Below are 13958 nucleotides of genomic sequence, written 5' to 3'. Positions count from 1 at the left end.
CTTATTACTTAATGATCATGATCATTATAACCAAGAATGCCCTATCAAAAGTTGATAAAATTATTAAAATGTCCAAATAACGTTTGTTTCAAGTAAAATCACTGCAATGTCACACATTTCATCATACACGGGAGAATAATAGGAACGTAGCTTCATACCAAACAGTCCTCATATTGATACAACTGTCGTAGCAAACAGTATCTATATCTATCTACATCTATATCTATATCTATATAAATATAGCAGGCATTCATGTAACAAAAAATTATGCCGAGTACTTTCACAGCAAAATTTGTTTGAATCCAGTAATGTGAAAGTTAGTGTTAGGGATTTCATTGTACATCAAGATATATCAATACATCGGCACATTTTCAACCAGTGAGTGAGTGAGTGAGTGAGTGAGTGAGTATGGTTTTACACTGCTTTTAGCAAAAGTCCAGCAATATCACGGCAGGGGACACCAGAAATGGGCTTCACACATTGTACCGATGTTGGGAATCGAACCCGGGCCTTCAGTTTGACCAGTGAATGCTTTAACCACTAGGCTCCCCAAACGCCACTGATTTTTAATCACGATGAGGTACCAATGCAAATTTATGAGTATTGATAATAAAACAATAATTCACTGCCACAGAAATGTTTACATTTATGAAGATTACTATGATGGTTAAGATGGACATTGAAGAAAGCAGAAAATACCACTTTTAACAGTAAATGGATCAGCTTATACTCCGACTGTAATGATTAGTTCCACTGTGTTAAAACACAAGTAATATGTGATCAAGGCTGTTGCCATGGTTACAATTTAACTTACCTCTTTTGGTATAGTTGGTTTAGGCGGAACCCACTCTCGTGCAATGTATTTCTTATGCTCATATTTGGCTCTTATAAAAGCCTCAAGAGCTCTGCTGGTCGTCAAGGAAACATGTTGAAACAAATCCTTAAATGCCATTGGACAAGAATCATCTTGAATATAATAAAGTTGATTAAACACCATAAACATCGAGAAAAAAGTGAACAGCAAAAAAAGATTTTTTAAAAACTCCCGGTCTGCCAAGGTTTAACACAAACATTTCTATCCAAACTTTTTGTGTGTGAACTAGCTGCAAGAAATTCTCAAAGTGCATGGCATATGCAAGGTATATGAAACTGTAACACTGATTTTGAACTTAATATCACCTGACCTGATAAATATGTTATATTTTCACATCTCCAAACAATAAATGGTTCAATGTTCTACCAAGGTCAGTCTGTCTCAAGTTAGAACCAGTTACCAGAATACTAGCATCTTTTGTTAATCAGTATTTCTGTTCATAAACTGTCACAGAATCTGAAGGGTCCAGAACAAAGATATACACTGTACATTCTTCATTAAAGTACAGTGTTGTTTCCTTCTGTGAATATTTACAATGCCTCTAGCATGATTAGACAACAAGGAGCATGAACTATCATGAACCATCTTGCACATTATCTCAAAATTCCTGTATAAACATATGAAAACATATTGTTTGTCTGTTGTTTAACACTGCACTCAACAATATTCCAACTATATGATGGCGGTCTGCTGACAATCCAGTGATTGACATCATGAGCATTGATCCATGAAATTGGGATAAGATGACATGCTTCAACAAAGGCAGCAAGCTACCACCCGATCACAGTAGTCGCCTCTTGCAAAAAGCATAGTCGCCTCTTACGGCAAGAATGGGTTGCCAAAGACCTCTTCTAACCCAGATCTTCATGGGTAAGCAGGGCTCACTAATATCCCAGACTTTCACTCAAACACATTTCTAAGTAAACATGAAAAGACAATATTTTCACAGAAAATCCTCTTATCGAAATCAAACTTTGCACCCCACCTCTCCTATCATAGAAACTGTACACCCAATTGGAAAAGAATCCAATGGATAGTTTTTAACATGTTTAAGTTATAGGTCGAACAAATGTTGAAGAAAAAACAAATTTTAAGTTCAAAACATGATAAAGGAAAATCAATTTTTCTCAGAAAATACACATATCAACATCAAACATGGCACTGCACCTCTCCAAAGGTATAAAATGTGTTCCTTAAATTTGAAAAGATTCAAAGTTATAGCTCTCAAGTTATAGGTCGCATAAATATCGAAGTACAAACAAGTTTTTTAGTTCAAAACATTTATAATTTCATATTTTCTCAGAAAATCCACAAAGTTTTAGGTCACACAAATGTTTAAGTGAAACAATTCTAAGTAAAAAAAATAAAAATGGCTGTATGTTTTCAGAAAATTCAAATATTGCAATTAAACTATGTACTTCACCTCTCCAACTGGAATAGAAAGTGTTCACCAACAGAATGCATGCAGTATTTTTTTAGTTACAGGTCGCATAAGAATATGTCCTCAGTAGGACAAGCGGACAGAATTCCTTGGAATAACTTTATACCCCTGCTCTTTTAGATCGGGGATATAACTTCAAAATTTGTTGTTATGGCAGGCAAGGAAATTAAGCAAAGTTGAACAGTTATCATAATGTTTTAAAATGCGCATGAGTCAGCGCACAAGATATAGGGTGGTCTGGTCATCCCATTTATACGTCTCTGGTACAATGATGGGAATGATCTATTAGCCAAAATAACAAGGATTTACATGAAAATGCAAATGCTGCACATAGAGAAGAGAATAGCAGAATGAAAGCTGCATAAATTAATCTAAACTAGGACCAGCTGTTGCAGCTGTGTGGAAGAACTCCTCTCACAGTGTCACCTGATACCTAGCTGTATTTAGAAGGCCTGTGACGTCAGCCTATTGCTCATTCTGATTAACATTCATTATTCCTGTAATGATATACGGCTCCACCACCACCATAGCTTCCATCTACATGTGCATTAATGCCCACAGTCCGGCTCCTGTGGAACTGCTTAAACAACTGCAGCACTGTTTCATTCTAACCATGATGATTCTAATCAGCTGTCAGATCAAGATTATTATTCGTCCCTACTGTGTGCCAAGACTTGTTTTAAAACATACAGAGGATGCAAATGGATTCTATACCAATAACCTGTTTTAGGATTTTTACATCCTATGATACAAGATGTTATTATTCTTAACCATATCCATGTTCACATGTTGTGTTGTAGTGTGTAAACAACCTTGAACATAGCTTCTCGTAATTCCATTTTGGAATGGCATGCATGATGTATGTAATTTTTATGATTTCGTGTCATTGTATATTTTAATGTAATATTGGTTTCTAAATGTATTGTACACACGCCAAGATGACCCTTAAATAAATTATTTGTATGTCTGTAATTATGTCATCTTTGGCTGTGTTTAGACATAGGCTTGTAAAACTGTTGAATTGCTTTTCTCCAAGAAAGTATTTGATTCATACATTTTCACCTCTTTGGTCTTTTTTCATGACATGGGCTTTTTCATTATTATTATCATCATTATCATTATTATCACTACTGACATGACAATGGTAAATACTGGTTCGGTATTACACACTGCACCAGATGTACTTACCACTACTGCAGGCAATGATAAAACCCTACCTTGTGTACAGACTGGATGTACTCAATGACAACTCCTTACAGCCAATGAATGTCACTAGGATCAGTTCAGTTTAGTTACCATGGTTACTATACAAAACATTGAGGTAAGTCAGGCGAGTTGACTTTGTCGAGGGAAAACTTGCAGGTCCATAAACCACCCCTCCAGACATTCTGATTGGTTCATTTTCTAAGACACTGATCAACTGTCATAAAAAATGTCTTAAAGATATTTAAAATGTTGAGAATGATCATGATGATAAATAGAAGAATGTCCTGTCCAAACCATGCAAATGTCCAAACAGCATTAGTCTCCAGCATTATTACTGGGGCACATCAGTTGATACAGGTCAGAGAATATAAACTCTTTGTCCCAGATCAGAAACTACACGCTTTTATCTGGAGTGTTTTGGATTATACACATGCCTGGAAATTAGATACCATCTTTATCGTCCAAGTCATAATAAAGTTCAAATTTGCGAAAGATCGACTCAAAAATATCAAGCGACAGTATGTGATCAGACGGTCAGTGACAGGCAGGTGGCGGTCTGTGGTTTGCTTAAGGCATCAAAGAGCCAATACCCAGGTAAAAGCATTCACCATTTCTACAGGAAGCTTAGACCAGAGTGATAAAACAGCACACAATTCAATTGAGAACAGTGTTAGATCAGAGCAGTGAGGAGGGGTGACCAAGATAAGCTCAGGTTAAGACAGGGAGAGAGTAATGTCCGACAAAATCTTAACATGACCATAGCAATATCTTTTAACATAACTATGATTATACATCAACATGAATAATCTCTTAAATTTCAAAATCTATTCAAAACCATAACCTGTAACCATGGTAACACAAAACATTCTTTAAAAATATCTGCACATTAACAACATATACATGTCAGAAAATATCTAAAAATGAACACAATATTCTGTTCCAAAAATTTAATATCTTAATTAAATTTAACCTCCAACTATCATCAACCTTACTCCCTATGTCTATGTTTGTGCCAAGATCACTGGCTCGCACTGTTAAGGATACGAATCTGTCTGAGGTCGGCGGAAGCTATCAGGGATGTTGGCCTCGTATGCAGCCCTTGCTCGGCTGTTGCCAATCTCCTGCATCATCTGAAACAAATAAACACAGTCATGTTCAGGAAGTACAAAACACAAGACCGCCACTTTATTTGGGTTAGTACTTGTTTAGTGATTCCATTGTTCAATGTGGTAGACTTTAAGGTCTGGATTCCTCTTCTGATCATGGTTGTAAGTAATGGCTCCACTGTAAGGTGAGGTGGGGTGAGTGAGTGAGTATGGTTTTACGTCGCTTTTAACAATATTCCATCAATATCATGGCGGGGGACACCAGAAATAGGCTTCACACAGTGTACCCATGTCGGGAATCGAAACCCGGGTCTTCGACGTGACGAGCGAACGCTTTAACCACTAGGCTAAATGTTAAATGTCACATCCACGATTATTGCACTTCCAAAGCTTAGAGCATGCGTGTGTGTCTGCTTGTAGTTGGTCGGAACATGGCTGGTTTTACAGTGCTAGTACCCTGAGATACCATGCCGCAGTTTAACATGAACACCCCACTCAGACACAGTATACCGACTCCATCTTATCTCCTTAAAGTGACAAGCAGGGTAACAACAACCTGTAAGTCTTATGTATGACATGTATGAATGAACTGTGTCACTATAAACACACTTTGCCTCAAACATGAGTTTTCCTTGTTGTTACAAGTCAAGATTGCATTATCATAGAGGTGACTAATGACATCTGATCGCTGTAACAGAATGAAACATGAACAAGAATGGTTTTGGTAGGACCACATATGTGGTGATATATTTCCGAGTAAAGAGCAAGACTACACAGAGAGGGCCATCTTCCCAAGGCAAGTGTGCCCACTAGCCTATATCAAAGCCTAGTTTCTACCCTTGCCACATCAAGGCCTTCTTTTCTTGGCTCTACCCTGCCGCGACCTTGTGTAGAACACGAGTTGTGCCTCTTGTAGTGAAAACGGGATATCCAATCAGGTCGCTGTTCTTATCTCGTATAGCTTTAGAAACATGGGGACTACTATAGGCGACGACCTAGTCGATCAGATAACGAAAACATTCACGATTTTACACCTTACATAAACAGCATAGGCAATCGTTGGGGGTTTAAAAGATGAAAAAGACATGTACGTGTCAACAAAGACAGCCAGCGATAAATCGCTGTCATACGAAGGTGTACCAGTCGTGGATGTTTATTCGAGAAACGTTCTCTGATTTGACTATCGATGTGTGCGAAAGTCCAATCATATTTAGCACAGGAAAGTGGGTTTGATGTGGCAAGGGTAGAAACAAGACTTTGATAAAAAGGCAAGTGGACACTCTTGCCTTGGGAAGATGAGAGGGTTTGAGTAATGATACTGTGCTTTACTGTTGACATATTAGATATCTAGGCTCCGGATTTTTGGGGGGATGGAAATAGGGTCCTGTGTGGGTTAAATGCCCACTCCCAACAAATGGGTGAGTGAGTGAGCATGGTTTTACGCCGCTTTAAGCAATATTCCAGCAATATCACAGTAAGGGACACCAGAAATGGGCTTCACACATTGTACCAATGTCGGGAATCAAACCCGGGTCTTCGGCTTGACGAGCGAACGCTTTAACCACTAGGCTACCCGACCGCCCCTGGAGATATAGAGGATGTCCTACAAGATGCTACAGTATGCATATCACATAATAAATCAGGCCTTGTAAAGTATTTAATGGTGTATTCATCAGTCAAACCACAGCCAAACCCTGCCCCAGAAAGAAGGCACTGCTGCCTAGCGATATATACTCACAGCCACTTGTTCTGGGGTCCATGTGTCCAGGTTGACCGACTTGACCCTTGATATGTGGACCCCAAGGTTTCTGTGTATACCAGCACAGCGGATACACAGGAAGATGCCCAGATTCCATGATGCCCACCTCGGCCCTACAATACCGACCCAAAGATAAATAACATGCTTCCTCATCAACACTTTAGCACTCCAGTGCTTTGAAGGACAATTATCTGAAACTGCTGTAGCATTATCTACACATTTTAACAGAAAATGATTAAACGTAAAAATTCAATGACATTGATAGGTGTGTTTGTGATTTATATTACAATTATTTTTAATTTGATTAACAACTACAGCATAAGCATAAAGTCTGTTGCTACTTTGCACCTTTATCGTGTTTAAAATGTTCATATTGAATTAAAGAAATTTGATTATTGTTAAAATATGTTTCTATCAGCAGTGGATCAAAAAAGGGGGATCGTGGGGTCTGTCGTATGGAATTGGAATCTAGGAACCCCCTTAAATCTTTTAAGTTTATCGTTAGAATTATGACAAGGATCCTCCACTTTCATGCTTAACTTCAAACATTGCATGTCTGCATTATTAGAATATGAAAAAGAACAAACTAGTCTTATCTAAAATACCAATACAGATGTAATTTACCTGTAGTAATAGATGAATTATCATAATGAGTAATAATTTGATATTAATTATAAACCTGGTCCCCACAGAGCATGTAAGCTTGCTTGTGGAGGCGCAGGTGCAGGTCATGGATAAACATTATATGGGCTTAATACAATTAAATGGAATAATTTTCTGTTAAATTGAGTAAGGTAACATTGTCTCAGAAGGAAATTCCGCTTACACGTGGACTATTTATAACCAGCATAAGGTAGACCTATGAAAAGGGGGTGTAGTATGATTCATAATTATGACAGGTGTTTATTTCGGTATAAATACTTGTTTCATCCACTACTTAGAAAACAGTACAAAATCAACCCCCAACTCGTTTCCACTGAAAGAAACAAATGACTTTCACCACATATCATATGCTACTTCTCGTGACCTGCTAGTATTAAAACAAATGACAGGCTTTTTCCTGGCCACGACGTCAAATTAGAGCTATTGACACAACATGTCTATTTCCGCGTGTGGAATAACCGATTGTAAGTCTGTCTTACCCTTCGCGTCACAATCAACGCAGTATTTGTTATCATCGTCTTTTAGAAGACTAGATAAAATGGCTTGGAATTTATCCTGTAAAAGCTTCGTTCGTTCTTTTTCTGCTTTTGAAGACATTGTCAAATGATTCTCTGGTTGTGGGTAGGACCGATCAAGGGACGTAACTCAAGAACATTATCCGGTTTGCGCAACAATATAAACTATAACAGAAAATCAAAGAAAATTAGTATTTATTCAATATGTTAACTTTTGTTTAATGCTCATACTGATATTTTCGAGCGCCATTATACTTATGTCAAAAATGTGTGGCAAATTTCAATCAGTCAGTGTTTGACATTACAGTCTACTTGACGATGCGTAATGACATGTTTATGCCTGAGTTGTGCGGCTTCTACGTCAGAACTAAGGGAGGCTACTCTAAAATAACAGGTGTTCAGCCTTATATTTTCTGTTTGTTTGTTGTTTTTCGCCACAATCTTACGGTTGAACATGGCCGACAGAAGCATTCTATCACAGTGGCTTTTTATTGTTTTCTCAAAGCAAAGTATGTTCCTTTGAATTAATATTTCCGATAAATATAAACGACCCTGCGTCAAAAAATTATACAATCGTTGTCACATGGTCCCATATGGGCAGCTGATGGGTGCGGTATTGAATAGTTATTTACAAGAGATTTCAAACTTATACCGATATACCGAAGACTCAAATTCTTTTTGTATTGAGTTTTCATCGAAGGTAGAAACAAGTAAACCAACTCTCACATACAAAATAATAAAATAAACAACGTATCATTCTTATTATCCGTTTCATTTTTCCAGATCTATACCACCCCTTCGTGCTTAATAAATGGATGTTCCCACAGGAACATGTCACTAATACAAACTTACAGACGAGGCCAAAGGTCCAGTATGGAATATGCGTTAATGGTACTAGCTGATTCCAGTTCACTCTCAGATCCAACATCAACTAACCATGCAAATCCATACATATCCAATTCCCACATGATATACTAGTATGACATGCAGACATTTGTCATGTTCTATTGTTTTGGGCGACTTTTCTTAGCACAAGAGTCGAATACAGTTAGTTATATCTTTTGCCTTAAACAGGTACGAGAAGCACCCGTACAATATCAAAACCTTAAATTATGGATACCTATGTGTTTATAATTTTGAAGTAATTTAGCAATGGACTGGCGACAATGTAGTAAAACAATTAGTGCACCATTTCATCAACTTTGTTCTTACATCCCCAAAGTGAGGGGTAATTTCAGTTTGACAAAAATTTAAATTGCAGTCTCATTAAAATAGGACTATACCTCTCTGTGAGAAGATCTGAGGACACCTCCCAAAAGAGGTGTTGTCAGGTGAAATGAACTTTCTGATAGGCCATTCAGCATCAAGGTTTCTAAGTTCACAGTACGAGTGAGCTGCATATCTAGTTTAGACCTGCATATTTAGTATCTGTTTTCTGAAAATGAAGCTAATCGGCTTGTTCCGAATGTAAACGATAGATAAATGCCGCACCATTATATAGTTGTGGATATATCATTCACCCTGTCTTGGCGCTATGTCTTAGGGAGTAACTGCGGGTGGTTTTCTTTGGGAGTTTTGCTTTTCGAAAATCGAAATTTTAGATACGAGATGATGAAGAAAGTAACCCGAATCGTTTAAGAAATGTGACTATCTGATTGGCCCCCAAACCCAAGCTTCCTTCCGTTAGATTGGGCGGTCAAAGCTCGCTAAGGTTTGACCAGACGTGACCTTCCATGGAGGTGACCTCATGGAACAGACGCAGTGAAGCATCGTTTCGGTGAAAAAGGCACGAATCTCGACAATTTGCCAGCTATATGACAACGGTCCGTAAATAATCGAGGCTGGACCAGACAATCAGTGATTGGCATCATGAGCATCGATCCACGCTTGGTACCATTAACCAAGGCTATGAACTAGGGGTGGGACGAGTCCACATTTACTACCCGACCCCCTACTACCTGACCCTACCCGGTACCCACTGCAGGTCTCAAGGGTTGGGAACAAAATGTCTGAATTGTTTTACCGCAGCCCTGGCCAAAACCATAATTTAGATACATGTATCATACGATCAGATCATGCGTACACCGAAGTTGACTGAAGCGTTATCTTTACTCAAACATATGCAAGTCAAAAGGAATTTGTGTATCGTTAGAAAAGAAATGCGAACATTAGCGACGTGTAGTGTAACCACTGAGCTTTTGTGAGTTTTTGACATTAAACAATATATCACATGTCTACCCACGAGGACCCACCCAACCCGAGTACCTGAGTTACCGGTCCAAGCCCTACTATGAACCATGTGAAATGGCATGTCATCCATATTCTGCATACCCAACTGAAAGGCTTGCAATCTCTTCTTTGTCTCACTCTGTCCTTCCCTGTCTTCCATTTCAAAACCAAACGCATGTACGATCTTTTAAAGTTATATAGTTAACTTCAAGAGCAAGAATAGTATCAGTCTGCTTTGTGACCAGCTGTTTAGGTGACAGTTCTCTGTTCCCTTTCTGTAGGGGCGGTCGGGTAGCCTAGTGGTTAAAGCGTTCGCTCGTCACGCCGAAGACCTGGGTTCGATTCCCGACATGGGTACAATGTGTGAAGCCCATTTCTGGTGTCCCCCGCCGTGATATTGCTGGAATATTGCTAAAAGCGGCGTAAAACCATACTCATTCACTCACTCACTCACTCCCTTTCTGTATATTACTTTCACATTGTTTTGAGGGACAGTATTTTTTTTCTGACTTGCTAGAGGTTCACTCATTGTCATCATGGTCAAAGTGTCTATTTGACTGGACAATGCTGTGAGTGATTCACTGACACTCACATCTGCGTAATCATCCTTTCCCCCGTGTGTTCGGTCCTCGTATACTGATCTCGGGTAAGGTTCAATGTCGCCGCCATATTGGATTAAATGTAGACAATGTCCCAATACCTTTGACTCCCGCTTCGCACTACATTGCCAACAAAACAAACATAATTGTCATGGAAGGTGGCTTGTAAAATGTGTAAGACTTTAATAGTAACTCCCCACACATTAGCCCATCCAAAGAATCATTAGTGTCACAGACCGCCTCCGTAGACTAGTGGTAGAGCGTCCGCCCGGAAGGTCCGGGGTTCGATCCTCGGCCGCGTCATACCAAAAGACGTTAAAAGATGGTACTTGTTGTTACCCTGTCTGGCGCTCGGCATTAAGGGGCTAAAACAAGGACTGGTCGGCTCGGAGTCAATATACTGTGTCTAAGTGGGGTATTCATGTTAAACTGCGGCATGGTACATCAGTGTCACATACAAATTAATCAACATGTAACTGAATTCCACGTGACTTGTAATTATGTTCACCATTAATTAATTATAAATTAATTACATTTATTGAATTAAGCATTTATCTAGCGCTTCTTATCCAGCTATACTCTTTGCTCAAGAGTGCTCAGTCGTATGCTGTTTTGAAGAGGATGTTCTTGAGTTTTGATCTGAAGGTGTTGACATCTTCAGATCCCCTGACATCAATGGGCAGTGCATTCCATAGAGTTGCACCTGCTTTTCGGAAGGTTCTGTCGCCATATGTTGTTCTGCTGGTTGGTGGAACAGCAAGCTCTAGTTGGCTTCCAGATCTCAGTGTTCGTCCAGGTTCATGGTTTACAGGTTAAAATGATCTGCTGCATGGCACACCCTCATTGCCAACGGAATCACCCCATTGCCAATGGATTGACCCTGAAGTGTGAATACCACCCTAGCTGAAGATGAGTCAGCATTGTAGGACACAAGGGACTCCTATATAGAGACTGCTCATTTGTGTGACCGATAATGGTGTGGCCCTGACACAGTGGTTAGTGTGTTTTACCCGATTGTGTGTGTTCTGAAATAGATTGATAAGCTGTTGGTCTGATGTGGAACGTATACAGTTCTAATGGGTTCGCGGTAGACTTTGTTATATGCATCGAGACGTCGGCTATCAATAGATCGATGCAAGGGTTTGTGTGAAAAGGCATGTTAATGTTGAGGGATCAAATGGTATTAGAAACCTGGTTTTATGGAATTTCTTTTAACCAATCAGAATCATGACCTATAAGTTTTCAGTGTCATGGCAGAAAAAAACATTTACTACATTGGGTTTTGGGGACACCCTAGGAACGCAAGTCTGTACTGCAATTTGTGTTGCTTTAGATGACTCGACCACCCGCGCACCTGTCTAGAAAGAGAAAATATAAGGATAAGTCCCCCAACATGGCACCAGGTGTCCCGGAATAAGCGAATGACCTTGTCATAGAATTCATTGTGATAGGCAACTCACCGTTATCACAAGTGCACGTATTAATAAAGTCCATGCATAGCACCTGATGAAGTTTTCAATGTTTTTTTTCAAAGTATATATTGAATGTTTATTCCTTTCTTAAAAACTCTAAAAAAAATAAATTTTATAATTGTCCATCACAGCAAATTTATTTGGAGTCCGTCAAACAAATCTTGGATACGTCTGCTGGTTAAGTTTCAATCTTGCAGTTAATGATTGGCGCAGCTACCCATATGCGATATCTCAGCTTCATACAAGGTATTTAATACTATGTCTAGACCTCGGCAGGAAGTCTACACCACTGCGTGGATCATGGTCTCCATGCAAGTATTCCATGCTGGGAGACATTTGTTGTAAATAATGGAATCTGTATGAAAATCTCAGTTTCTGAGACAAATAGGTTGTACATTCAGAGCGGCCCATATGCAAACAGAATGATACTAGAGTTTAAACTCGAATTCAATTGTTGATCAAGAGCTTATTTCCGAGTGGGACTACGAGGGAAGTGTGTTGAGCAATACGAGGTTCCGGCACATGTGCATTGTGATGCCCCCACAGTAATCGGAGCAGATTATCACATGCCAATGTCTAATAAACATAGTGCACTGATTCAGTGATTTTGAGTTTATTCTTTTCTTCAGAACCAGACATTTTACTACGTCGGGTATGTCACGGAAAGTTTGACGACTGTTTGAGTCTTTCGCCAAACAGTTGGCATTTTTTTCATGAAAGGCCTCTGCTCTGCAAATGTCTGTCATGTATACTTGTGTATCCAAGAAAAGTGATTAAACGTCCTGAACTAGACTGTCCACAGATTTGTATTTATGAGTAGCGATCCACCCCGTCCGGGTACGATGACACGCAGTCAACGCGCCTGACCAACAGATCCACAAAGCTGCCTCTTAGGATTTTGGGGTGTATCTCACGCGACTGCAATGTGGATCACGTCACATATGTGGATCACGTCACCTCACGTCACATACAGACACTGGAACCTTCTTACAGATTCTGAGTGAATTGGAAGTATCTTTGCATCGGGGTGGCTGCAGTTGCCCCTTCAGCAGATACGGATGGATGATAATCAGGAGGAAGGCCGCCATTCGGGTACTTTGAACCTTTGAACTATGGATGTCATCTGGAGACTAGTGACATTTTTATTCAGAAATAGCCACCTGAAATCTTCGTTTTAACTCGCAGCTCCATATCCAAAATGGCTATTGTTTTGGGGTGCATGGTCGTGCTACAGTATCGCGATTAATAACTTCAGCTGAAAACGGTTGTCTTTTCCTATTGTCAGAGGGTTGTTCTTACACATTGTATTCGTATATGCGAGCTGATTTTGTCAGTAATTTCGTTCAATTAAGGATTGACTGTATTTCTTTCGGTTCATATAGGCAAGGTTTATTTATGCTTCTAAATACACACATCAACTTTGATGACTACCGTCTCCAGGTGGTGTCAGTTTGTCACGGGTGGCACTGGCGAGGCAGGATGCGCTCACCTTTTCGCCTGGTTACCTGTACTATGTCAGCACATGTGGCGGATGTGGGGGCCGGACCGGAACACGGATGAGTCAGCCCGTCCCTGTATCCTTAATACTGAGTGTTGGGAAGTGACCTTCCTTGGTGTGTGTGGCTATTGTTGTCATACAGGCGGAGCGGTCGGGTAGCCTAGTGGTTAAAGCGTTCGCTCGTCACGCCGAAGACCCGGGTTCGAATCCCGACACGGGTACAATGTGTGACGCCCATTTCTGGTGTCCCCCGCCGTGATATTGCTGGAATATTGCTAAAAGCGGCGTAAAACCAAACTCACTCACTCACTCAATGACATACAGGCAGTGAGGCTGTTTCAATTTGTCATCTTATCTTCATTGTCTGGTGTACCTAGGCAAATCTACGAATTTGTGTCTTAGAATTCCTTGAGTCCTGTCTACATTGTGTCTTATAGGCAGCTAGGTGTTGACAACCTTTGTTGTGTCCATATTGCCTGGCATGTCATGACAAGTCAATACGCATTATCTACACCACCTTGTACATAGTGGCATACCTTAATTACCTTCATGAGTCATGTCTATAATTGCCAAGCACATCGAGGAACGATGTTGAT

The 13958-nt window shown here is 39.8% G+C and overlaps 1 protein-coding gene across 5 annotated transcripts in view; it reads right to left on the bottom strand.

Moving 5' to 3' along the window:
- LOC124141612 (stromal membrane-associated protein 1-like) overlaps positions 1–7699 on the bottom strand; it is a 29110-nt gene extending 21411 nt beyond the window's left edge. For 3 of the 5 annotated variants that reach the window (XM_048400231.1, XM_048400235.1, XM_048400233.1), the window contains exons 1-4: positions 7529–7699; positions 6366–6499; positions 4566–4651; positions 815–908 (exon numbers count right to left, since the gene is read on the bottom strand). In XM_048400231.1, coding sequence (XP_048256188.1) covers positions 815–908; positions 4566–4651; positions 6366–6499; positions 7529–7646 — 432 coding nt within the window. In that variant the 5' untranslated portion in view covers positions 7647–7699. The remainder of the gene's footprint in view (positions 1–814; positions 909–4565; positions 4652–6365; positions 6500–7528) is intronic. The other 2 variants (XM_048400232.1, XM_048400234.1) reach the window with 1 other exon arrangement.
- Positions 7700–13958: the final 6259 nt, after the last annotated feature.

This window comes from Haliotis rufescens, unplaced genomic scaffold (assembly GCF_023055435.1).
Source record: "Haliotis rufescens isolate VD_foot unplaced genomic scaffold, xgHalRufe1.0.p SCAF_2, whole genome shotgun sequence".
NCBI lineage: Eukaryota > Metazoa > Mollusca > Gastropoda > Lepetellida > Haliotidae > Haliotis > Haliotis rufescens.
The sequence above is the reverse complement of the archived record's forward strand: the minus strand, read 5'-3'. Positions and strand labels throughout refer to the sequence as shown.